General features: G+C 41.1%; 1 protein-coding gene across 1 annotated transcript in view; it reads right to left on the reverse strand.

Annotated features, from left to right (window-relative positions):
* Positions 1–27,795, reverse strand: part of SLC6A5 (solute carrier family 6 member 5) — a 73,090-nt gene that overhangs the window by 37,523 nt on the left and 7,772 nt on the right. The window contains exons 4-10 of the mRNA XM_044425746.1: positions 26,540–26,671; positions 25,471–25,644; positions 16,208–16,349; positions 14,575–14,707; positions 11,733–11,867; positions 7,810–7,913; positions 168–292 (exon numbers count right to left, since the gene is read on the reverse strand). Of these exons, the coding sequence (XP_044281681.1) occupies positions 168–292; positions 7,810–7,913; positions 11,733–11,867; positions 14,575–14,707; positions 16,208–16,349; positions 25,471–25,644; positions 26,540–26,671 (945 nt within the window). The remainder of the gene's footprint in view (positions 1–167; positions 293–7,809; positions 7,914–11,732; positions 11,868–14,574; positions 14,708–16,207; positions 16,350–25,470; positions 25,645–26,539; positions 26,672–27,795) is intronic.

Genomic DNA, 27,795 nt, shown 5'->3' on the forward strand with positions numbered 1-27,795 from the left:
TCAATGCCAAGAAGTGGTACTATTTTAGTAGCCAATTCGAAATGGCTACTAAATACATCCCAGTGTGTTTGCAGATCAGTTTGCAATGGAGATCAAAGCAAATATGTTATTATCCAAACATTGTGCAATTCATAAACCAGGTTTGTACGAAAAACAAGCTATCATACCTTGGTCTGCAACATCTTCAATGTCTACTTTGAGCTCATTTGCCATGAAGCCAATAACTGAAAAGATGACAAAGCCTGCAAATATACTTGTGGCACTGTTGGTGCAAGTTACTATCAAGGTGTCCCTGAAAGGAGAAGACAAGACATTTGCCACCTTGTTTTCATATGCAAAGTAGACCAAATAAAATAAAAACAATGTAGGTAAAGTAGATCTACCAATGAATATCAGGCATATCAATCAAATGTTATTATTGGTTAAAAACCAGTGCTTATGAGATACCATAGAAGAAATCATACAGATTCTAACAACTCCTGTGCAATACCGAAATATTAGACTAATGATAGCTTACGTATCTGACTCTACTATTATAATTAAATGAAGTGTTTTTGGTACTTCTGAAGGGCATCACAAAATAACTAAGTCGGACTAAGCCAGAACTGCTGAAATCCATGACCTTAAGCCAGGGCAAACTTAATTCCCATTTACTTTAATGAAATTATTCTAACTGCAGCTGGATCTTACTCAATGTATCTTATGGTTAGCACCAACAATATGAAAGTTGCTTCCAGCATAACAATCAGTCTTTAAAAGAATATCCTAAGGACCACAGAATTACTTGTAAAATCATTGAAGTTAGAAACAGTACTTTGACCTTAGAAGAATGGAAGATTGTGACTAGTTTGGAAAGAAGGTAGGAATCTCAGAGTGAGAGAAACTTGAAGAGGGAGAAAAGGTGGTGTTCAGTGGGCGTGCAAGGGAGGAGGCCAGAATACAGCTTATCATAAGCCTCTTCCAAAGTGCCTTCACTTGATGGCGTGGAAACTCTGTCCAGTGAAACGGGCAGAGTAGACGGACAAGGAGGCAAAGATCCTATCTGCCCACCCAGCATAGGATGCTTAGATGTGCCTGAGTTTGGGGGTTTTTGATCACCACGGACACAATTATTAGGGCTGCGCTGCATCCTAAATCTGTGGAAAATCTGTGATACTATTAGATTCCAGAATGCCTGTTGCCAGATACTTCCTTGAGAAACCTAACCAAGTAATGGATTTGCACGTATGTCTTAGGATGAGAAACATCAGGCAAAACTTCTGTATTTGAACACACAATGTCTACATTATCCTACTTGACCAAAACTATATTTTAGCATTTAGTCATAAATTCCTAAATGTGTGGTTGATATGTAGACAGGACAGTGTGCTGTAACAACATGTACTGTGTTGCTTTTTAATGTAGGGAGCCTAGATCACTGGATACACATAAATAAGGAACTAGGAAGTTGCTTCCAGTCATTGAGCATCATCATCAGTGTTGAGACTGAGAGGGCTGGAAGACTATTTACATGGATGCCTGTAGCAACTGAAAGCTGTTATAGGCATTGAAGGCTTTGGACACTTTTTCCAGGCTACTACGTAAGTCAAGCAACTATATCAGAGAAATCCTGTATAAAGAGCAGGTTATCTGTTAACTCTCTCAGAACATATCCCTTTTGGATACCTCTTAAGACAGTTATTTACTTTTCTACCTGCACAAGCAGGTAAATTGTGCAACATTCCACTGTTACTACAGGGAATTTGAGAATAAGAACTTTTCATGTGCACATGCGCACACAAATATCTATCAGTAAAGTTGGCATTCAACTATATCAATGGATAGACTTTTTCCAAAATAATATCAAACAGTTTGCAGTTGCGATGCCATTTGTTTATGAGATGAGGAAATGCAATTTGGAAATATGTATGAAGTGCACTCTGCAATACCTTCAAAGTCTCTAAGGGAGGCTCCCCTAAAGCGAGATAACACAACCTATTATCATTTTCCTTGCTGCTGAGCTTTGATAATGTTAACTATAGAAGCAGATTGCTGCGCTCTAACCCTGTTCTAAAAGAAACTTTTTGTGGGGCTCTGGAGCAACTTCTGACAGAAAAATGCTCATTAAGAAAGTACAATTCCCACAGAATTTTAAGCTGCTGAATGTGCTTCAGCACAAGCTTATTGGACAAGCTGTACTGCAATATGCTGAAGGGTAGCATGTGCAAAATAATATTAAACCAGTTTAGCAGTGCTGAGATAATATTAGCCCTGTTCACATTCCAGTTCAGGTTCAAACAGGAATGAAGCTTACTTTTCAGAGTGCTTTTTACAGCTACCTCTGATTGATCAACACAATTCATGCATCACCCTAGGCAGTGAGTCAGTATCATTCCATTGGTGAAGGACATATGCCAGTTGCTTACTTCCAAGTGTAATGTTAATTCAGATTTGACCTGAGCAGAATGGGGCCATTTTAAGGGAAGCTGTCCCCATACTTGAGCAGTGATATATACATTGGGCCTAGACCATGGCACAGAAAAGTTTTTGATAGCCCTGGAATCAAAAAAGCAGAAGATACCCCACCTTTTTCTAAAGAACACCTTGTTTCTTTTCCGTCTCTGCCAACATACAGCAATAGGGTTTCTGTCTGTGCTGTGTGTAATTTAGCTTAGTGGTCTGTTTTTTCCCCGAAACCCTTGGATATCCTTTGCATTAGAATTATTAGAGAATTCTAGATATTGGTACTTTCTAGGGCAGGAAGAAGAAAAATAGCAGCTCACATAGGACTGCAAAGCATCAGTTCTGTGATGCCACACCTGACATGATGCAAGAAGCAAACTAGATTCTTTGACCAAATGATCTTATTTATTGTACTTTGTATATAGCTGGATGGAGGGAAGCCAAATATAGTACACAGCAGCTTGGCAGAAAAAGGGTGCATAACTCTTCCAACACCCATGCTTTCCCCACAAAACTGCACATTTTTCCTTGCAGTGGTTACTTCTGTTCTCAAAGTCCTGAGGGACAGGGAGGGAACTGAACGGCAGGGATGAGAAAGAACAGCAGCTTCCAGCACTGACTACGTTGGCAAAGCCCCTTTCAAGGGTTCTGTTGCTCTGTGCCCTTCCGAAATGAGTGTTGCACTCTTTTTGGACTGTTTCAGGACCACCAGTTCCCATTGCGCTGGCAGTAGATTCTGCTAGCACAAGGGCAGTAATGGGTTCTACCTCTAGTGTTCCTAAAGGAAACATAAGAACAGAATTAAGGTCAAAAGAAAATCAGGATGGGCTCAGGGCCTAAGTAATGTGTTTCAGCATTTCCTTTCAGCTGAAAATGGTCCTTTCATACCTGGGCTATTTGCCTGACAGGCAACTAAAAGCTTCCACTTTTCACTCAAATCTTCTTCAGGATAGGCTTGACAGTGGCGTTTAGAAATAGGAGTGATCAAAGTACCCTTTCCTTCTTCAAAGTCCCCTGAGCGAAGGACTGCTGCTATGACAACTGTGCTGCCCATACTAAGCCTTTCCTAGTTCCTTGACCAGGATGTTTCCTGACTTTTATTTTGCAGTCAACCTGCCCTGGACCTGGAGTTTATGGAGTAAAAGGTATGGTCACATCGTATTTGCAACCTGTATCCACCAGGACACCACAACATACCCAGGTGTACAGATCAGAGGCACCAAAACAATGACTTAACTCTGCAGTGGGAACCTTCACCAAGCTGCACACCTAGCTTAAGGCAGGCAGTTGTCTACAAACTGCCAGTCTCAACATGTTGGCCTTGAACTCCCACCATCTTTGGCTCACATGACACAGCCTTGCTGGCTGGAGATCATGGGGGCTGTAGTCCAATATGCTTAAGATCGTGCAGCAGGTGGTATCAATCAAGTACCACAGCCTCAGTCAGTAAAACTGAAGATTTGCAATTTGCTGGCAATAAAATTCTCAGTGATGGCTTAATCCACATGCAAGGAGCATCTAAGACACTCACTATTGATCAAGTCCAAAAAAAAGTTCATAGTCATTAGAAAACAAATCTAATGAGACTTCTACAATTCCCAACTACAGCATTACTTACTTAGCCCCCAGGGAAGCTCGTATGGATTGTTCCACTGCAGTTTTTACGGAGATCACAGGCATAGCAATCCAGATCAGGATGCAGGATAGTGAAAGGGCACATTGTCCACACCAGCCAGCCAGCTCACACCAGTCAGGGAAGGCAGTAAGGGGCAGTCTTACCTCCTTTGCTTCCCAGAATCTCCCTCCATTGATTTCAGTGGAAAATGCTTAAACCGGGTCCAGGTTCAATCATAAAGCCTCCTCTTGGAGGAACAAAAGGGGCTTGTACAGAGGAGATAGGAAGCCACCCATGCCTAGCCTCTGGAATGCCCCATTTTGGACCCTACCTTTGGTGGAAACACCACCAGTGGTAGATCAGGGCCTGCACAGCCTTCCACAAGCATATGGGGGAGTCACCCAGGAGGATGTGCCCCAGGCACCAAAGGGGCACCTCTGTCCCATCATATATTTTCTCGTTCTGAAGGGTGGAATGGCTGTGGAAGACAATGGGTAGTATCCAGTGGGGACACTACACTGCCACCAACTGCTTGAGCAATAGGCTTTACATGCCTCATAAAGAAATTAGCAAAAACACTTTCTGGATCAGGACAGATCAGCAGGGCTTCATTAACTGGCTTCATTCCAAAAATGAATGCTTTTCCTCTTTTCCAGTCCCTGTCTGAGACACTAAAATTCCTATCGGGCAAGTGGTGGGACATGATGGTACTTGGGCAGAGTTGCATACTTCCCACTAACCCAACAAGCCTTTGGCTGAGTTTTAAAATGCTGTAGACACAGGTGTTCATCATTGTTTTATACTGTTATGCTATCTTTGCTACGACTGTGTTTTTCTGTTTTGCTTCAAGATGATGAATTCAGAAGGAATTCTACTGATGGCCATCCATTTGTTTTTCATATGCTGCCATACCTGAGGCATCTTTGGAGGGATATGGCAGGATATAATTTTTAAAGTCGGTAATAAAATAAAAACTTGCGATAGGAACAGAACAGAAAGTATAATGTACAGTTCTGCGCCAGAAAAAAGCCTCAAAAGGGAAATCATGTTATCAAATGGTAAGGAAACAGGCACTCCACAAATCTGGGCTGTCATAAAGGTAAAGACCAGACTAATTGTGGTGGTTCAGTGAAGGGATAGAAAGCCAGAATCCCTTAATAAAAAAGAACATCCCCAAATAAATGTATCTTTAAAAGTGAAGGCTTTGGGGACAGGAAGCGAGTGAGGAAATGAAGTGATAAGCTTTTCCAAACTGAAAACCGCTCTTATCTTTAAAATTTGCTGCAAAAGATGACAGAACTGGAGCAACTGTTAAGGAGGAATGCAGAACATCAGATGGTACAGGCTGGCCTCTAAGCTAAAGGAGCACACAAAAGGGACCCGTCATATCACTTTGAGCATGCATGCACTGTGTATTCACTCTGCATTCTGATTGTAAAAACAGCATAGGATCAAAGGCTATGATTCCCTTAAGAATCACCTGTATTTGCTGAATGTAGGTGGCCTGGATGTGAGACCACTGGAAAGCCCATGAAAAAGGAAAGTATGATAAATATGAGTTTAAAGGCTGTCCATCCAGAGCTTTTGTTCCCAGACACCTATGTTCATCTATTTTCTGTAATCTGTTGGAACGGAGTATGAGCTTGCCATACTGAATTAATATCATAGTAATAGGGAATTACCGCCAAAGACAGAAGTCTTTGGCTGTAATGAATATTTTCTGGTTGTGGTGTCAGTCAACCACCAGAGAAATTGCTTCTTCTATAGGAAGGGGGCCCTACCTGGGATTTAAAATAGATATGGAGCAAAACAAGCCTCAGCTATGCACTTGGCAGAGTGTGTAGTTTGGCTTTCACTGTAGCCTAAATATACCTCAAAAGAAGGGTAAAGCACCACAAAAACTGAGAAATTACTTAATGCTTTTATAATGGCAATCCCCGCTGCCAAAGAGACAATCCACATTTAAAATGGAACAGTGACATCTGATCAACAACAGCTACAAGACAAACATCTGCTATGTTTTGCACTGTGTCGTGCCTTCTAAAATCTTTTACACACATATTATTTCTTACTGTTGAGTTGGTTGATTTAACTTGCTTTCCTTAACCTTCTTCAACAGGTAAAGCAGAAATGTACAATATAAATGAAAATAAATATAGAATAAGCATATATTTATAGTGGAAGCAAGGAGAAAGAAAGAGGCCAAGGAGAAAGAAAGAGGCCAGGTTGTCAGTTCCTTCCTAGTTCCACAGGAAGGTATCAATTTTAATCTAATCTTCCATCTTTAGGACAGAGAACTTTTCTTAATCTGGACTTGGCATTAATGCAATTGCAGGAATAATCACCTTGCTAGCAACATAGCAATAGTAACAGTGGAAACTGCAGGTTACTCTTGCTGATAAAGAATGCTCAGCACAGTTGGATTCTGACCTATTTCTAAATCTCAACACTTTCTTCAGCAGAGATTAGGCTAGTGCTGTTGCTCTCCCTGGTTCTTGACAATTCCCTAGATTGCTTTTCAACCTGGCCTGTTTTTAATTAGGGCAAGCATTCAACAGGAAGTAGGACACATGAATGCAGTGGGTTTCAGCCCTAAATCACAGATGATAGGTAGTTTTTATGCTTTTCAGAAACTGTGTTTTAAGCTTAGCCTGTTTAATGACAACAAATGATACCACAGTAGTCATAGAATCAGCCACAGTGTAGCCAAGCAAAAGAATTGTCAGGTGCAAACCATTCAGAAATATTATGTGGGATGGGCTTTCCTGGAAAATAATACTGAATGCTCTGCAACCTCAAAAACTTCCTGCCTGTGGAAAACTAGCAAGAACACATTTTCCCGACAGATTTCTTACTTCCAGTACTTTCCTTGGCCCTTGGAGCATGTGTCTCCACAAATATAACTTACACTAGGAGCTGCCTTGTAAGATAAAACACACTAATGTCATGTTTCAGTGTTAATGTACAGGAAGTTTTCTCTATCCCCCAGAGAGCAGCATGTAATCTCTCCACCATTTGAATTGACAGTACCATGCAATGGCTTGAATGCAGAGAATGGCTCTCATTCTCTTACTGATTGGGTTTGTCACTCCCAGATGAAACAGGACCAATTCTCCAACTTAGTACCTTAGATGGTCTGACTGTCAGGGACCAATGGTTTGGGAACAGTGGTAACCTTAATTATTATTTTTTAAATAAACATCTCCACCATTCCATTTGGTAACTATGTAAATAAGATCCAGGAAGATATTAGAGAAATCCACAAAAGCTCCAAATGGCATCTAATTTCTATTAATCCACAGATGATCAGCTTTTCAGAGTCATACAGATTTGCAGAGTTTTTTAAACTTTCCAGAACTGTGCCTAACTTTGATTAGATAAAAATATGGTAATGTTTATGCTATTTAAAAACACACACATTTTACACACCTCTGATCTTTCTTCTGCCTCTTTGGGGTATCTTTTTGTGCATTCTGCTTATGCCTTTACACTGCTCTACACAGGGTATGCAACCTGTTATGCACCTGAGAAAGTTCTATAAATTCTGAGTGGTTTTTTTGCTTACTTTTCCTGGGGGAGGGAGAAAGATCCACATTAATCATTGAGTGGACTACAGGGCAAATGAAGCCTGACAAGCCATAAAACACAAATAAAGCTGAAGAGCCTCACATCCCTAGTTCTAAGTATTTCTGAAATCAACCTTGCTACTCAGTTATTGCAGCCACTGGTTTTGCTGAACTGATACGACTTACCTGTAAAGGTTGTTATGAAATTTATTATAGGAAGACAGAGTAATCAGGCCGCCCCATGCAGCAGACAGAGAGAAAAATATTTGAGTGGCAGCATCTTTCCATACCTAAAATAAATCCAGTGAAGAAAATTATCATCAGTTTCAACAAACAGCAGCCAGACGGGCTGAAGAGGTTAGCCGGACAGCTACAGACAGGAACTGGTCTCCGAATACTGCACTGATGCATCCTGGGATATTTTAGCCCTGAGAAGGGTGCCTGTTGATCAAACACCGCTCCCTAGCAGGAGTGGCAACCTTTTCCCCGTAGAGGACCAAATCTACTTATCGGGACTATCGCCTACCCCAGTTCCCCGCTTTTCTTCTGCTGCTGCCCCTTGTTCTCTCTCTGTTTCTTTTTTCCATGCAGAAGACTGCTAGTAAAGGAGCAGAACACTCTTGACAGAGTTCTATACTGATTGCATCCAGAAGGTGCTTTTTTTTTTTTAAGTAAAATAAGGGGAAAGGCAACCAGTTGCTGTCTTAGTACTAAAGTATGGAATGTATCGGAATATAGCACTCAACAATATTATTATTCATGAACAAGGACAAGACTAAGACTTTTCTTTACTAATCACCTGTGACACTATTTTGGCTGTTATTGTTAAATATTGGTATGAGTACAAATAGGTGTTAGGTGTAGTCTTTAAATTATAAGGTAAGCCAAGATTGTATGAGATACCTGGCCAGTTTGAGATTATTGGCCAGATGATGTCTGGCTGTATTATTGCTAGACCCCAAATGTTCACACACATTACAGTTAAATTGCATTTAACTTTGGGTTAGCTAATTTTACTTCCAAGTAAAACTGTTCATTTCAGGCATTTTTACCCTGCCTTTGAATTATAATAAAATTCCCAATGTAGTTTTGAGATTAAATATAAAACACACGATTATGACAATCATGCAATACAAAATGATGCACTGTTAATAAGAAAAATAAATCTGGTATATTCAGACAAAACAGAAAACAACAACATAACATAATAAAACTTCAATATCAACATGAATTCAAAGTTCAAACAAGTAAAAGACTTTTTAAACCCAGTGCCTAATACTGATCAAATTGGATTCAGGCAAAGCTCTCCGAGGAAGAACTTCCATAGCTGGTCATCACTTGTCTAATGTCCAAATACAGGGATAACTGGAGAAGGATTTTTGGAGATCATTTCAACTATCAGAAAGATTCATATGGAGGAAGGAAAGTTCTTTAGCTGCCTAGGCCTCAAACTATACAGTTAGGTCATAGTCCAAATTAATACTTTTGAAGTCTACCTAGAAATATATCAGAAGTGGTAAAAATATTTTAACACTGCCAACATACGTGACTGATTCCAGTAAATACCCTAAGTGCTGTATTTTGTAGCCACTGAAGATTCTAAGTCATCTTCAACAACAGCTTCAGATGTAACTCAGTGCAGTTGCCGGATGCAGATGTTACCAAGCCATGCATAACAACAAATTGAGTTCTTCCCTATTTTTCACCTCACATTGGAGGGAGATTGTAATGACCTGCACTGATTTTCATTTTCCTCCAGGCTCTGAAGCTGTTCAGAGCTAGGCTACACAAAGGCACTCATGGACATGGTAGTCTAACTCCAGCAAATTCAGCAAGACACTTCAGTAGCAGTTGCTGGAATAAACCCTCTTCCAGTTACAAAGATTCCCCGTTACATTTCAAGGTGAAATGATAATTCATCCATGTGTATGTGCAGTGTTTTGGTTAGCCTCACACAAATAATTGCACAGGAGGGTCTTGTGTGTGTAAGAAACAGACTTGGGACTGAATTGAATGCTTGCAGTAGCATGTTGTGTCATCCATGTATACATTCATCCAGTTCTAAAGTCATCCAATATGCTGAATTCATCCAATAATTCTAAATTACATTATTTGAACCCCCATACATTAAATCTGGCCATAACTGTCATATGGGAGCATTTATGGATGGGATAATCCACATAGTATTGAGCTTAGCAAACATTTGTTCCATCTGGACAAGATGACCTATAAAATAGCCACAGTGACATACAAGCATCACCGTATTAATAGCTTATGGACTTTGTTGATGCCTATAGCATGTGCTACTGATTAGGTCTAGTCTGAGCCAGACCTCTTTTTGCAATATTTCAGCTCCTATGCTGTTCAGTGCATATCCCTGTCCCCGGACTAGGCTCTCCATTCCCTGCTATGTCCCTAACTGCCTTCCTTCACTCCTCTTAGCGTTTCCTTGAGAGCTGATCCTTCAACAAAGTGCTCTCTGACACATCCTAGCTCCTTCTGGCTTGCTTTCTACCATTTTGAAAGCGGGCATTGGTGACAAGATGCCACTGAAAAGAGAAGCAGAGAACTGCATTAATGCACCCTCAACTCTGACAGTTATAGGGAAATAACATCCGGCTTCTATCCATAGTAACTAGAACTTAATTATCCCCTCCTTGCTCTGGGATTGCAGCTTTGGTGAATCAAATTGGGCTAGGATAGCAACTCCCAATCAGTGTTTCACCAAAGAAGAGTTGTGCTTAAAAAAGAAAGCAAAAACCCTTATTCGAGTCACAGAAGACTCTCCCTACCCTCTTTCAAACAGCTCACTCACAGATGACACACACTGAATCTGTTCCCCTAATTGTAGAATTCCTTTCTAACTAAACATAATTAACATATGGCTCTGACAGTACAGGCTGTCAGACAGACTTTTTGTTCAGATATATTTTTCAGAATAATTTTTTGATGATGCTTGTGTGAAATTGCTTTTAAACTGCTTTATGCACTTGTCTTTATAGACAGTTCCTGGTTATTTCACTGTTTTAAAAATTGTTTTGGAACATATCAGTTTATCATAGTTTTATGTAAGTTGCATTAGGGATATGCTCTAATAGAGAGAAAGGTGCAGAGAAAAAGCATTTCTTGTTTGTGCGGTATAGCTTGCATACACTGACATACAGAAGTTCTTCTTCAGGCAATGTGCTATTAGCTAACTTCTGTAAACTGTAAAGATGGGCTTTAGCTTCCATGCCTTCTAAAGTAAGGATCAGTCAAATTCGTGGAAGGTTCTTTGCAAACCATCATAATGGAATATTGGTCTGATTAGACAGTTCTAAATACAAATGTGACTGGTACTGGGAGACATTTGTGCTACAATCAGACCAGGAGTCTTCAGTGGAAGTGGCCGCTGTAATCTTTTCCAGCAAAAATAATGAAAAGTCTAATGGTACCTTAAAATACCAAATTTATTATGACAAACTTTAGTAAGCTACAGCCCCTTTCATCAGATGCACCAAAAATATCCTGAGTTCCAACTGACTGTAGCAAGGGAAACTGTAGACAATGAAATTTACAGTTCATCGTTTACAGAGGAAATTGAAGTGCAGAAAGCATAAAAGGTGATAATTGCCTTATTTAAAATAGACCTTCATGAAACAGTTGTTGGGAAGTACACCTCTGTACTGGTGAGCAGTTCATCACCAGAAGTGCTCATCTGATGAAATGGGCCGTATCCTGCAAAAGCTTATGCCATGAATACATTTGCTAGTATTTGATGTGCCACCAGGCTTTTGGGTGTTTTTGCTTTCTAGGAGCAAGATCCCCCATTGCCTCCAACCCAGAAAATGGATACAGTGTGGACCTACCTTTAGGACAATCCAATACCTTTACAGCTGTGCTTTATCTGCCTGCAGGCAAAGCTGCTGTTCACCAACAAACAAACGGAGCAATGCACCAAAGACGACACACACTAACCATATTAAAATTGGAACACATTAAGAACACACACACACAAGACTGCACATAGTGTAAACAATAGATATATGCTTTCTGAATACACAGCAAATAATGAATCTGTATGAGTTATTCACCCTATTAGAGTGTTATAACTGGAATAATAAGCCCACCATAGCATCACTCAGTTTCTCCCACTTAGGTGTGATGAAGTACCAGATTCCAGCACCAGCGCCGGGCAGAGTTACTCCTCTGATGAGTAAGATGATAAGCACTACGTAAGGGAAAGTAGCCGTAAAGTACACCACCTACAGAGACCACACAGAGGCAAAGAATTATTTATTTGGTGTGAACATAAAAGTAACAGCATTAGCACACTGTCTACAACACATAGTTACACACAGCCAGTGATACTACCCAGAGAACATCTGAGGGAGCTACAGAGATGGTAGGATTATTGTCTAAAATGTCACTTTCTATGCAGCACTGTGATCAAGTGAAACAGCAAAGCTTTGGTATAGGTAATATGAATGATAACTACACACATCTTGGTTGGTGATGGGAGCCCCTAGAGCAGCCCACATAACACACAAAGAATTTCATTGGTTACCAGTTGTGACCCAGGCCCAATTCAAGTGCTTGTGTTGACATATAAAGCCCTAAACAGCTTGGGCCCTGGTTATCTCAGGGAGCGCTTGTACCTGTATGTGCCTACCCAGCTTTTGAGATCCGTGCAGGGGACCCTCCTGTGTGAGCCAACCCTCACGGAGGTGAGAGGGACGGCTGCTACGAGCAGGGCCTTTTCTACAGCCGCTCCCCATATCTGGAATGCTCTCCCCAAGGAGCTTCGCCTGTCACCTTCCTTCCTTTCTTTCTGGCACCAGGCGAAGACCTTCCTTTTTAATAAATATTTTAATAATTAATTGTCATAAGACTTTGTTTTGTATTTCTTGCTGTATTTTATTGTTTTTAATGCGTTGTTGATTTTACTGTGTTTTTATCTTGTGGTTGTGAGCCACCCAGAGGTGCTGTGGCACAAGTGGGCGGCATACAGATATTTTAAATGAATTAATTCATAACTGACATTTATTTCTTTAGGACTGAAATCCTTGAGGATAAAACAGGTATTTTATAGACACATGCATACCTCACTCTTACACTGGATTACCACTGAAGTCCCACTTGTATGCCTGAGGCAGTCAAGTACAATGAAATCAGTGTAGAATTCGTTATGAAAATCAGTGCATATTTGTGTGCATATTACAATGGAGTAATTTCTTAATTAGAACAGCAGGTGCTTATTTAGACTAGCAAATCTTTAAGACTTCTTCTAGGTGTGTACTAACTGCTGGGAACCTGTTTCTACAGCTGCTCCTCCATTGGTAAAGGGGACATTTTGAGGCTTCCAGCTCCATTTCAATGGCTAGCAACCATGCAGGAAGCACAGCGCTCAATTTCGGTGCACTACCCACGATCTCAGAAAAATAACCGGCAGCTGACCCTCAGGGAATTCGGAAGGGTGCAGAGGAGACATGGAATGGCCCAGAGGCATCAGGGGCTCGTGGTACCTTTCTGGAAGCAGAAATGCATCACAAGAGCCCTGATCTTGCTTGCCACCCGGCAGGTAAAGGAAGTATGGGGACTGAGCCATATGCTGGTGATTGGGTTTGTGTGATAAAGCCAGTAGTCATTGCCTGTCATGGTTGTTTTTTCAGTGTGACATGTGAACCCATTCATGGCGATCAACCATTGTGACCTAGTGTGATTGTCAACCGTGGCAAACACAACTACCTTTCTAGGATTTGATCATACAACAATCGTTTTCAGTATCATCTGAACCTTTGTGGATCACCCCAGAACAAGCAAGTTACTTGGCAAGGGCTGTTGTGGCTGCTGTCGCCAAGCACCTCTCAGAGACAATGGCAGATGGCTGTCCCCAACATGGTGCAGAGGACAGAAGCATCCTGCCTCCTTCCCAGCAGATCAACTCTTGGGCAGGAGGCAAGGACTTAGTAGCCTGTTCTTGGGGCGATGCTGCCAAGCCAAGGAAAGCCCTGTGCCAGACAGGTTGGTCTTCGGCAGGATGTAGCCACTGGCTGTCCCATTCTTAAGGCAGTGCAGTGAGCAACTCACCTCTTCCCCATCTCCTGCCTGAGCAAAGACCTCTCAGGAAGGAGGCAAGAACCAGCAATAAGCTCAGTGATGTTGCCTGAGAATGGGGGCAGCAACATGGAATGGAACAGGTGCCCCAGCTTCCTGCTGCAGAGGTGTCCTCTGAAGCCGGAAGCAGGGGAGCCCAACCAGTTCTCTCGTCTTCCCTGTTGCACTTCAGAGTATGAGCTTCGTTCTGCACCAAGGGGACTCCACAACAGGTGCAGCGAGCCAACAGCTTGTGATCACCACTGTTAAAGAGAGGAGCCTCATTCCTCTCCATGGTGCCCCCTGGGAAGGAATAGGAGGAAAGAAGGGGAAAGCAAAGCACCCGTGATGAGCCCAGTCATCTGTCAGGTTCATGCAGGGGCTTCAAACTGAACAGCAACCCATCATGGTGATTGATCACACTGGGCTGCCATTTCATGTAAACCCACCCAGAATGAGGGTCCCACTCTTTGCTGCTCATTTTCTCATGGTAGGAACAGGATATGCAAACACATGTCTCATATTAGGGGTATTACAGGAACACACTGGATGTGCATTCACATACAAGTTGCATGCCTTGTTCAGTCATTCTGCTCACATGCAAGCTCTGCCTGGAAAGATAGGGGAACATACTGTAAAAATACCAGCATGCCATAATTTAAAACTAAAGTAACAAACAAAACCCTTAGAAAGGGTAGGTTTCAACTTTTTAGAAAAGTGAACAAAAATCAGGAAACAACAAAATGATCAGTGGTTGGGTAGATAGGAGTCGGATAAGAGAAAACTGAGAACAGCCATTTCTGGCCACCTGGAAGGCCAGATGAGGCCTTGGGCCTAAGATTGCCACCCCAGCTCAAAAGAAAGATATTCTCTTACTTTTCCTGATGTCTTTATTCCTTTAGCCAGGGAGGCATAGACGATTGCCCAAGCTAGAAAGAGAGACAGTGCCAAAGGCCACCGAATTTCACCCGGATATTCAATTCCTGCAGAAATCTTCAACACAAAGTATCTGAAAGTCAAGATACCAGTGAGAGTCATTGCAGGCTATATTCCCCCAGATTTCCATTAAATTCTGAGAAAACAAGGGGAGTAAAATGTGAAGTAAGAGTTCTCCAGCATGTACTGTATCTTTCAAAATTGCACTGTAAGTTCCTTTTTAAAGGCAATACATCACTTCCATTGAAATCAGCCGAGCATTTGCCATCACTTTCAGAGTACTGTTGATGGCATCAAGAGCACAAATTGACTTTAGACAGAAAGGATTTTAACCTCAACCACATGGGTCCAGATTCTAACTTTAGGACTATACAATAAAAGTGCATCATAAGTTTCATTTATAAATAAATAGATAAGAAACTGTGACATGAAGCAACAACAATGGACTGGATGAGGATCAATAAACTGAAATGCAATCCAGACAAGATAGAAGTGCTGTTGGTAGGTGATTTGCCTACTGGATTAGGGTGGCCATCACCCTATCCTGGATGGGGCTGCTCTCCCCCTAAAGGACAGGGTCCACAGCTTGGGGTGCTCCTGGATCCAGTAGTATCACTAGAGGTGGACTCAATGGCCAGGAGCAGCTTCCTTCAGCTGCAGCAAATATACCAACTACACCCCTACGTGGAGAGGCAGAGCCCGGTCACAGTTGCTCATGCACTGGTAACATCCAGGTTAGATTACTGTAACATGCTCAACATGAGGCTGCCTTTGAAGACAGTTTGGAGACCTCAACTGGTTCAAAATAGGGCCACACAATTTTTAAAGATGATTTTATCAATTTTAAGGAATTTAGCACATCCTTAATGGTCATCTGTCTCACCTAGGCATGACATAGAATGATCATTGTTAAATTGTTTTTATTGGTATTCAGATTTTTATTGGTTTTCAGTGCTATTTTAGTATTCTGAAATAGTTACATTTTATATTTTGACTTTGTTGATTGATGTACACTGTGCCTAGAGGGCCTTTTGACCTGCTTGGCTGCATATAAATATAATAATAAATAATACATGTCGTGTCATTCTGAAGATGGTTTATTATTTTCTGCTTAACTGTGATATATACACATTCTGAAGTACAGACAGACATTGTAAATAACCCCACCCTGTCCTTCAGAAGGTCTTTTGGAGGCCAGCAAACACAGAGATCTTCAGTCCCCACCATCCAGCAACCCTTGGACAATGACTAGGGCCAATAGGATTGCTCCCTAAATTAGTGACATAGACACTAGAGAGAGAGAGCATATAGAAAAAGCACAATTTTCTCTTCAGTGAGCACTGCGTTGTGCTATACTTTCAATTAATTTGATCTCTGCTGACTCTGAGAAGAATTCCTATCTAAAAAAAGGTGGTTATGTTTGAAATGAGTCTTTTGTTGCTTAACATATTGTCTTTGCCTCTTTAAAGGCATGTATTTTGAAAATCCATTTAATCTGTTATCCAGTGACCTACATGCTCAGATTTTTTTAAAAAATATTGGTTACAATAGTTTTTTCTGAAAAAAATCTTACTTGAAGTACTCTTCACTGCCACTGACAAAGGTTTTGTTGGCATGGCTGGTATAGTTTACCATTGTCAAGTTTGGATAGGCACTCATACAGAAAGTAGAGTTCTTTATTTGTAATTTGGGGTGGTCACCAATGATGCAGGAATCTGCCAAAAGACACAAAGCAAAAGAGTAAAATACTGAAGAATTACAGATAACAATGACTAAGCAATAGTGCCTTACCTTAAAATATATTCATTTGAGCATCTACATCTCATTAAGCACCCATATCTTGTTGAACAGAGAGATTTAGTCTTACTCTAAACAGTATCACTTCTGAATCTTCCTTTCTTCTGATGTGTCCGATGTGTCTTGAAGTGCTACCTGGGCAGAACTTGGATGCTGCTTAATACAGGAACAGCGAACTAACATTCTTGGATTTAAGCTGATGTGACACCAAGTCCTATGCTTCTTTATTAAGGAAAGTATCACTGCGTGCATTGGGATTTTATGCAAGTAAATATGGGTAGGATTGCCACCTTAGATGCTATCATTATCGTCACCAGGTTGGGGTGGGACTAAACTATGCAGAAAGCCTAGGATAGTCTTTAGAGCTCTCAGCCATAGGAAGAGAAGTCTATTGCCTGCTCTGGATTATGAAGAGCTGCCGTCGTACTGCTGCTTCGGTGAAACGGGAAGCCTTCATAAGGTAGGATGCAGCAAAGCCTTTGGGGAAGAGGACCACCGTCCACTTCTCATGTCCATCCAAAGGGATGGGTCTATAGACTCAAACGCTGGTGCAGATGAAATGCTGGGGCTTTTGAGTACGCCCCCCTCTCTCTGAATTCTGTAGTCAACAAGTCTCAGATTACAAGGCTTTTGGCTACTGACAAGACAGACAGACAGACAGACAGACAGACAGACAGCCTCCCTCCCTCCCAAAGTGGAATTAGGATTTAAAAATGCTAGGAACCATATATGAGCACTGGGGTTGCCACTCTTGCCAAACAAGTTGCTAGCCAATTCTTTATATCCACGATGGGGTCAATCACCCAGCTTCAGACAACACAACGCACCATCTTGGGTTCATCCATTCCTACTACAAGCCATGGGTTATGAGGGTGGTTTGTTTCCCTCATACAAGTCACCCTGCAGGATTCAAGGCTTCACAGCACAACAACCCGTTGTTTGTAACAATGTGAACCCAGTCGGTGGAACCAATTGTTGAGAGATCTGGTGGGCTCTCTAGCATTATAAGCATTCAGGTAAGGATTGATCCAGCCAGCTGTTAGAAATGCTTTAAACTATATTCCAGGACTAAGCAGGGATTAAGACTTGGTGGCCTAAATGATCCCTTCCATCTCTATGATAAGAATAGTGCTATAGCTTATTCTTGTTTTTCTATTAGTTGATTTTTAAAACATTTTCTGTTAATTGATGGGATGAACCATAACTATTGTTTAAGTTACTTAGTGAAAAATCTCAAATATGCATACATTACAGCACAGCTGCAAAAACAAGGATTCATAGAATAGTAGACTTGGAAGGGGCCATGAAGGCCATTGGGTCCAACTCCCTGCTGTTGCAGGACACTAGTTTATACCATCCCTCTCAGAGGGCTGTCCAGTTTCCTTTTGAACATGTCAGCATCCAGGGCATGGGTGGCTGACTACCAGACCAGGGCACCAGGACCCAGGCAAACAGACTGGGGCACAAGGGCCAGTCCAAATGATGGTCAAGCAGTATAAGGTCAGAGCCAGTAGGGGTGTGAGGCAGAGCCAGTCCAGGAAGCAAGCATGGTCAAAATGGTCAGGAGTCAGAAGCCACAGGGATGTGGGTACCTGGTTCTGGAGCAAGGATCAGAGCAAACGAGGACCAGGAAGCCAGCCAGGGTCCAGGACCAGAAGCAGGGTCACAAACAGGGTCCAGAAGTGGGGGAAGGGTGACAGAGAGAGTTCCAGGAGCTATCCAGGAGGTCAGCAACAAGAGTGATAAAACAACATAGAAGACCTTTGTTGTTGAGCCAGCTTCTGGAGGGAAGAGCTAGTTCTCCCAGCTGGCTGCAGTAGAATGAGGGCCTAGTCCTGCAACCACCAGGGCTGTTATTCGGATCTTTGTCCAGATGGTGGAGCCCTGAAGCTGCCTCAAATCATGACACAATGTTTCTAGTGTGGGAGAGCCCATGACCTCTCTTGCCAATACGGCCTGGTTCCACTGCCGTATTGCTCTGACAATGAGGAAACTTTTCCTGATATCTAGCCAGAATATGAATTTCGAGCCCATTGTTCTGTGTCCTGCATTCTGGGATGATCAAGAAGAAAGCTTGACCTTCCTTTTTGTGATGGCCTTTCAAGTAATTATAAAGGGATATCATGTCCCCTCTCAGTCTTCTCTTCTCAAGGCTGAACATAACCAGTTCTCTCAGTCTCTCCTCATAGAGCAATATCTGAGTAATGAACCCTGAATCATTTCTGCTGTCCTTCTCTGGATCCTTTCTAATTTTAATTCATCTTTCTTAAATCTTGGTACCCAGAAATGGACACAGTATTCCACGTGAGATCTGACTAGTGAGGAGTATAGAGGAACTACTACTTCTCATGATTTGGAAGTAATATTTCTGTTAATGCATCCCAAAATAGCATTTGCCCTTTTTGTGGCTGCATTACATTGCTGGCTAATATTTAGCCTGTTGTCCACAATAACTCCAAGGTCTTTTCCAGTTCTATTGAGCCACATATTCCTCATCAATGCATTCTTGTATCAATGCATTTGGTTTCTTTTTCCTAGGTGGTGGACTTGACATTTTTTCCTATTGAATCTCACTTTGTTGTTTTCCGCCCAGCATTCAAGATCACCCTGGATCTTCATTCTGTATTCCAGAATGTTCACTATTCCACCCCATCGAGAATCATCTGCAAATGTTATTATTGTTCCTTGCACTTCCTCATCTAAATCATTAACAAAGATGGTGAAAAGCACTGGGCCTAGGACTGAACCCTGCAGCACCCCGCTAGTTACTTTTCTCCAGTTTGAGAAGGTGCCATTGATGAGCACTGTCCAATTTAGCAGCCAGTTTTGGATCCACCTAATATATCCTAAAATATATCCACTTTGCTAATTTCCTCATCAGGAAATAACTCCAAGGTCTTTTTCAGTTCTACATAAGGCGCTATGTAGAAAGCTTTGCTAAAGCTGAGGTAGATTATGTCCACATTATTTCTGGTGTCCATTTGGGAGATTACCCAGTCAAAATATGAGGTTAAATTAGTCTGACAGGATTTATTCTTGATAAATCCATGTTGGCTTTCATTAATCTCTGCATTTTCTTGGAGGTGCTTGCAGACTGATTTTTTTTTAATCGTTTTCCAGTGATTGTTGTCAGACTAACTAGTCTGTACTCCCCAGGTTCGTCTGATTCAATAAAAACAGATTACAATTTTGTATGTAAATATCTTCAGACCAGATGAACTACCTACCAACTTTTTTGGTGCCCCCAAAGAACATCTAGGCTAATACTGTTTACATTCTGCCTCCTAAAGCTGAAACGGACACATTTCCACCATTAAGGGTCCTGTATTTTCATGCTTCACAAAAGGGAAACCTCAGCAGGTGCAACCTGACAACTTCTCATGGGTAACTGTTATTGCAGTCTTTAATTTTCTATAGGAAAAGATGTGCAAATCGCTTTGGAGAGGAAAATGTTATACTGCAAATCACCCAGCAGAGGGAGCTGTAGTACGATATACTGTACTTTCACTCCTGTTTGCTGCACATCCTTAGATTTATTTGTCTATTATATCAACAGAGGTACTGAAAAAAACGATAGACCTTTCTCTATCTGGTACTATGTGTCTTATTGTTTGGTCTTTGTAGCTGCATCTTACTTACAGATAAGATAATACTTAAATACTAAGGCCATCACAATTCAGTACAAAACTACATCCATCTGAGCCCACTGAAATTGATTTTAGGATATCAGAACTCTGCTGGATTATATAGTGTGCAGAAAGGCTTTAAAAATTAGTAATTACAGAGAAAATAACATGGGAGCAGCTGGAAAAGAAAAAGGGTAGGATATACTTCAAAATTTTGAACTTTTTAAAAATACTCTCCACATTTTGTGTAGAAGGGTTACCAACACAGCTGATTTAAATGCCATTCCTTTTTCTAAAGCTGGGGATACTTATCCCCACAAAATTCTTAATTTTACTCCAAATAAGAAAGTCCATATTATTGATATTTTATGTTCAGGTGTTTCTTTTGCATCCAAATGCTCTATAATGCAGATGCAAAGAAATAACACACAATGCAATATTTACATAAGGACAATGATATTCCAAATCTCTTCAAATAACACACATTTGGAATACATAATTGTCAATAATTCCATGGCTTGCGATTTTAAAAAAAAAAATCTACTTGAGCAAGTATTAGTGGCAGTTCAGTTTAAAATTAAGCATTCCTAAAACCTACAGTGGACTAGGGCATGTTCATCAGTATAGGCTGGATTTTTTTTCGTCTTGCTTAGATCTTATTGTAGCATGAGTGAGATCACAGGGATGACACAGAAGGTCACTTTTGCTGCACTGCAGCAAGCTTTTTTTCCAGCATAGCTTTCTAGAGCTGTTGGTTTCCCTGCAGTAGATAGTTCCAGCCAGCAGAGGGCACAATCATTTTGCAGCACAGAACATACAAATCGTTGCATGCGGTGCTATCCATCAAACTTGGGAGGATAGGCAGAGAATAACGACTACATTCAACCTGAATGTGCTAGCAAGAAGTAAAAGCAACCATTTTGAATTTGGGCAGCAGGGGGTGGATGGGCCAGTTGTGCTTATTTTGATATGAAAATTATTTTCATACATCTTTCAAGCCTTCTGATATGTATGAAAGCTCATACACAGTCCCAAACATTTATTCTTGGAAAGCAAGCTGCAAAATAGAAGATACAAGATATTTCTGAGTTTAAGATTGGAGTACAAATCTGAAGCAGAACAAGGAATTCAGCAACAATAGATCTTAGTGGCACAAATCCTGGGAAATAACTTAAAAGCCACAGTGTTTATACAATCACTATTCAGTTCTATACCCTTGCAATAAATACAGGAGAACCAGATGCATGGGAAAAACTAGATGTGCTCTGTCCCACAATTAAGAAATATGCTTCCTATGGGCATTTCTTGTGATTGGAAATTCCTGGTTTCTGGCCTAGTCTGGAAATAGAAAATTATATAGCTCTCTACATGCTTCTAGAAATGCTCAGACTGTAACCTCAGCCTTATCAGTTATTTTTGCTTGTGCTTCTGTCTGAACTTTAAGAAACTCACACTTTCCTTTTCTAGAGTCAGCCAGGTGTGCTCAAGGCTTGGTGTTCAGCCATGCAATACATTTACACAGTAAATGCTATGCACTTGCTTAACAGAGGCTATAAGGCTGCATCATACTGCTGAAGAGTTGCAGAAATTCCCTGGGCCCTCACTAACCCAGCGTGCCATCTCTTCCTGTGGACTGGACCTTGTAAAGGAAGCAATCAGCTTCCCATTCTGGAAATGTTACGAAAATCAGCAGTGAATACTCAGTGCACAGGGCATTAAAACATGATGGCACACATCCATCCATAAAGTAGTCCTACACTTTTCAGCAGAGGTTAGCTATCCAGATGTTTTGGCTCAACATTTGCATCAGCCTTAACCAGCATAGCCAGTATTGAAAAACGATGGGAGTTGGGGGGCCACCAGTTGTCCACCTCTGCCTAGGGCCACTCCCGCGACATGATTCCGAGCATTCCCAATGTGACATTTAGAGCCTAAATAGATTCAAGTATTAAAAAAAACTGATGGAAGAAAATATACAATGGCATTGTATTTCCCCTTGCTCCACTTCTAATGTCATATTAAAAAGGAACTTCTGGGATGTGCAAAGTCTGAGAACTAAAGCAGTTTGCATTCTCCACCTCCACTGCATTTTGCTCAAAATTGACTGCTTACTTTGTGGAGTAACCGGTGTTAGTCCTGCTCAGAGCAGACCCATTGAAATAAATGGGACTCAGATCAGGCTACATCAGATACACCGGAGGAAGTGCAGTAAGATGTACATCGCATGTATGCTTCTTCATCCACCAGTTAAATTATTTTCATGGTTCTATATGGCTACAATACTTTTAATGCATGATCACCTGTGAGTAAGCCTCACTGAAGACAGCGGGAGTTACTTCCAAGTAAACATGTCTAGGACAGTCCTACATTGCTGCAATCTTGAGCGTCTTTACTAAGAAATATGTCCTGTGTAATACAAATATGTTTTGGTTGCTAGCATCATAGTCAGATAAGAACTTCTGCATAGCAGCATTTGTCATCAGATGAAAAGCAAGTCCAGAATACCAGGTTGGGTAGTAGCTAAGATGTTAATTCACACTGACAATCTAGCCTTATACACCCACTCTGTCCACTTAGCTTTAAAGCAAAGTAGATGAGCTACTTTCTTTCCACCTGCTCTGCCACACAGTTTTGTTTATGACACTAAGGCTCAATCCTTGCAGCAAATTCTACTGAACACTATAGGACGTTTAAGAAGCTGTACATAGGTTGCATATATATAGGGTTACACTATAAATGTCATCCTTTCAGAAATTATCTTAAAAGCTAGAAACATTTTGCAGCATACAGGAACAATTTTGACCAGGATTAATTTTTGAAGGATATTTTCTAAGTGTTTTTAATTTATTTATTCTCTGCTTCTCTTCTCCTGACAGTGTGTTTCCTTGACCTTGCAATCATATGTATGCCTACTCAAAAGTTATTCCTACTGCCTCTTCTGGAAATTGTTCCCAGGTAAGTAGTGATAGAATTACAGCTCAAAAGATTGGAGGATACAATATCTTTATGAATTGTTGGCATCTTGATGTTAGCAGTATCACAAGAAATATGTCATACAGGGAGCTACCTGGGGTGTTTTTTTAAATTTTTTTATTTGTTCCTGAGGGAAAAGGGAATATATATCAACACTGTAAATAAGCTGTTTAGGCATTAACAGCAGAGTACTATCCCCTTCTACTTAGAATTGATATCCACATAATTGCATGATATGAGCTTACTTTTGAATAGACGTGCACAGGACTGCACTGTACAAGTATTAGTGGGATTCTTGTCTTACATTTTCACAGGACTAATGAAACTCATTCTAATGTTTGATTCAGAAGTAATGAAAAGAAGTTGGAGGTAAGTACTACTGGTGCTAGTGAAAGCTGTTTTCAATTGTACCTCTAGATTTTAAACTGACAGAGTCAAAAAAACAGTTCTTTTCAATTAGTATAAAATTGTAAGAATACAAGACGTTTTCCATGAAAAACACTAAGCTATCAGGAAAGATGGTAAGATCCAGGACATTCTGAGCATCCCTAAAAGACTGGCATATGGTTATCCTGTTGAGATTGAGCCATAAGCGAAGTGCAGGTGCCAAGTCTCAGAAGATAAGTCCAGCATTTGCCAACTTGAGGTCTTTGAAAGAGCTCTTATTTTATTTTATTATTTATTAAAACATTTTTATGCCGCCCCATTCGCCGAAGCCTCGGGGCAGCTTACATCACTTATCTTAGATCTCTTAGATCAGTTATTTTATTTATTAGATTTATATCTAATTTATAAATTTATAGATTTATATCCCACCTTTAAGCTTGCTTCTACATAGGCAACAGGAGGGACTGCCACCCTGGCCTTCGCCTCAGGCAGCAACATGTCTTGGGCTACCCTCGAAGAGCTATTTCAGGATCAAGTAATAATAGAATGTGCCTTACTATTATTATGCATTCATTATGCTGAGGGTTCTTGCAATGTATATATTTTGTAGTAACCTACAGTTTTAAACAAACACTTGAAACATGTTTCCTCATTTTCCCACGAGTTTTAGTAGATTTCGTTCCAAGGAAGTTCTTAGGATCATAACCTCTGAGGCAGCCAATAAGTGCTTAGGGGGTTTTGTACTGGCCAGTTTGCCCACACATCAAAAACACCGAAATTACTGCTGGTGTCTTAATTTATTCTCTGATTTCCAAGTTATGGCTTAATGGATCTATGGTTAAAAGTGGGGACAGGCTGTCTTCTCCAATGGAATAGGTATTGTTGTATAAAAATGCCGGATGTTGATAACCCTAGATTTATTGCTGGAAGCTAAAATAACTATCAGCAAAGAGGACAGAACTCCTGTTATCTTTAAAGTTATATAAAAGACACCTTTAGAACTTTCAACTTATGTTTCAACTCAGCAGAAGAGAGATTATCCAAGACACAGGTTACATCTGGCTGGAAATGACCTCCCTTCCCCATCCACCCCACTGCAGGTGCTTGAAAATACTACCCTTGTGTGAGAGACCCTGCTTAAAGGCTGAGCTACAAAGGACAATTGAAGATCCAACCCTCCAAAAACCACCTTTTCTCTTCTTTACTATTATACCTTATTCTTTGTTTCTCTGCTTGACATCTTGATTCAATATCCATGACAATACTATTCATGAGATTTGCAACCAGTCACATCAGCTCCTAGTTTCTTTTTGCCATTTAAGCTGCATGTGAATTCATTCACTAAGGCTGAAACTTCAGATGAATTCTGGGCTTAGTCCTTAGCTCCATGACAAAACTCTGCTGTAAAGGACATCTTCCCAAAATAAGGGCACAAACCTCTGCAGGCTTAGAGAGAAAAACAGAGAAACAGAGCGAGTCAGAAGGGGTCTCCTGGGCCATCTAGTCTGACCCCTGGCTCCAGCTGGCTTCGCTCACGACATGCTCACCTTGTGCATGTCCAGCCTATCATTGAAAAGCATCACCGATGGGGCCTCAACGACCTCCCATGGAAGCCCATTCCATACCCTCGGGAAGTATGCTTCCTAGCATCTAAATGGAACCTTGGTTCCCTGAAAAAGTCCTACAACTCTCAGCCTGAGGAATGCTGGAAGCTATTTTTTCCTGTCTAAGCCTGCATAGGATTGCTCTATAAGAGACTATTAATAATAGCAGATCTATAAGGATGATCTATAAGGGCGACTTATTTTCTATTGTTATTTCTAGTATTCTAATTTTATGTTGTGAGCCACCCTGAGGCTTCGGCGAATGGGGCGGAATAGAAATGTTTTAATAAATAAATAAATAAATAAATAAATAAATAAATAAATAAAATGATCTGCATTTTAAAGCAAAAATTTTAGATACATAGCACACATTTGTCAGGTTTAAAAAACCATAACACCTGAGCAAGAGAAAGAAACAATCAAGGACATGAGAGCATGCTCCAACTTACCTAACATAAGTTTGTTTTTATCTCTACAATCTGGTGTGTTCCATGGATTGTTACAGGAAGCCCAAGGTAACACACGGACAAGGGATGCAAAAAGATAGAAAAGTGTGTAGGACAATATAATGTTATAATATATGGCTATTAGGACAGAGATAATTAGCATAGCAATGCCACAGCCTAGAGAGAGAGAGAGAGAAACAGAGACAATTAGATATATCTCACTTTAAGCTACCATAAATACATAGTGACCTGAAAGATGATGTTAAGAATATCTAATCATATGCAAATTGATTTTCATTTGAAAATCACTTTACTTTTTCAGGCTTTTTTTCTAGGAAACTGACATGCAGTGCAGCCCAGTCTAATCCTCTTGTAATCATAAGAGTCAGGGCTAACATTCAAAGGAAGCAATTGGCATGTGCCTTCTTCAAGTTACAGTCAACAGTGCCTGTATTCTTATTTTGATGGGCACAAAAAAAGTCACAAGAGACAATGGAGTTAGCTACTCCATCCATCTCATGTTTTAGACAACATATATATTTATTCCTCAGGATATCATAAATATAGGGTTATTTCTTACCATGTAACATTAATAAAGAGAAACAGAATGAATACTTTTCAAATACATTTTGGTTCAATTTAATTTTAATATATCCCGGAATAGGTCTATGAATCTTGATATGCAATTTCTGGCAACCCAACCACCTCCCCACAAAGAATGATCCCCAAAATGACTCTGCTCATTACAGCACTACAAAGAAATTGAAAATCTACTCTGTCGCATGATGCGAACAAGTTACTTAGCCCTGACAGCAAGTATTGCTACCTTATTACAGTTATGTGATACAATCAAAGGGATGATGCTATGAAAAGCTTTCCTGCTGGGAATGCAACAAGGATTCACTAAAGCAGAAAAAGTGCTGCATTAGTGCGGTAGCAGTCAATGCAAGGTCACCTCAAGGTCAAAGCGAGACTGTAATGCATCACCCACTGTCCCCGTTGTGTCTCTGGCTCCACCAGAAGGTAAACCATGATTTCTTAAAGGGAGCCCACCGTGCACAGGAAGACTCACCTTGCAAGGCGGGGATGGCTTTCCAAACAGACACAGGTCCCTGACTAGCAAACTGCCCCAGAGAAACCTCCAAGAAAAAGATAGGGAGCCCAGCCAGGGCCAACATGGTCAAATAGGGGATAAGAAATGCACCTAAGGGGAAAAGAGAAGAAAGGTTTCAGAGGCTGTGTGGGAGAAAGCTTCCAGTCCTTACTACTCAGAGTCATTTCTATTTTGTGCTGTGTTCATGGTACAAGCCATATATCATTAATGCTCTTTCAAATTATGCTAAGCCTTTTGGAATGCAGATCTCCCTACTTTGGAACCATGAGTTAGCAGATATGGTTTACTGGCAGAAATGTGTGGGGGGGGGAGCTTTCTACATTGGACAGCTTGGCAAAAGGTCATTTTAGACTCAGTCCTAAATTTAGACTGAAAAGGGACCTACAAGTGCCAGCATTCCTCAGCCAGTGATGTTGGCTGCAGAATGCTGGAAGTTGTAGGAATTTTTACGTCTAAACCTGCAAAGTAAAAACTTGGATCACTGCTATCAAGGCATATGTGTTTTTCAGGCAGATCTTAGCCACCATTCTTTTTTTTTTGGGGGGGGGGGAGTCTAATTTCATTGGGACTTACACCCAAATGAGACCTTTCAAGGTAAAAACCTTTGAAAAATATTCGAACTAAATGCATCTGCCGCCCAGCCCAAAGCACCTTTACTCAGGTTGTCCCACAGAACTCAGTGGGACCTCTCTCCCGCAAAAGCAGCATAAGACTTGGAAAAGGAGCATTAGTCTCACTAACTACTAGAAATTCTGCAGATGCATCCTGTTCAACACCACGGGGATTGACCTCTCCGACAAACATGCCCGAGATCACAACCTATGCAGAGCTTCTCCAAGCTCCCTCACAAAAGGTTGTGCAGCTCGCCCGCTCCCTGGGACAGATTATGGATTGGCTTCTGCACCGTGTCAAACAAGGCTGCCTGTTCGGAATGGAAATGGCTGCCAGTCTTGCTCCAGGTGGTGCCTCTAATTCAATTAGGGCCAATAATTTCTCTCATCATCACCTACAACTGCGTCTCAGGGCTTCCTGGAGTGTGTCGAGAGAGGAAAACCGCCACTGGTTCAGGCAGAATTGCAAGAGCCTATTATATGCGATGCTGGAAGGCACCAAATCGTGCTTTCGGGTTGTTCTGCGATTTTTGCCTTCCAGGAGCAGCCTTGCCGGCCGCGCGGCAGCTCACGCTCGCTGCTGCGGTCTTACAGCCCTGATCG

This window comes from Varanus komodoensis, unplaced genomic scaffold (assembly GCF_004798865.1).
Source record: "Varanus komodoensis strain SLA01 unplaced genomic scaffold, ASM479886v1 scaffold16, whole genome shotgun sequence".
Classification (NCBI taxonomy): domain Eukaryota; kingdom Metazoa; phylum Chordata; class Lepidosauria; order Squamata; family Varanidae; genus Varanus; species Varanus komodoensis.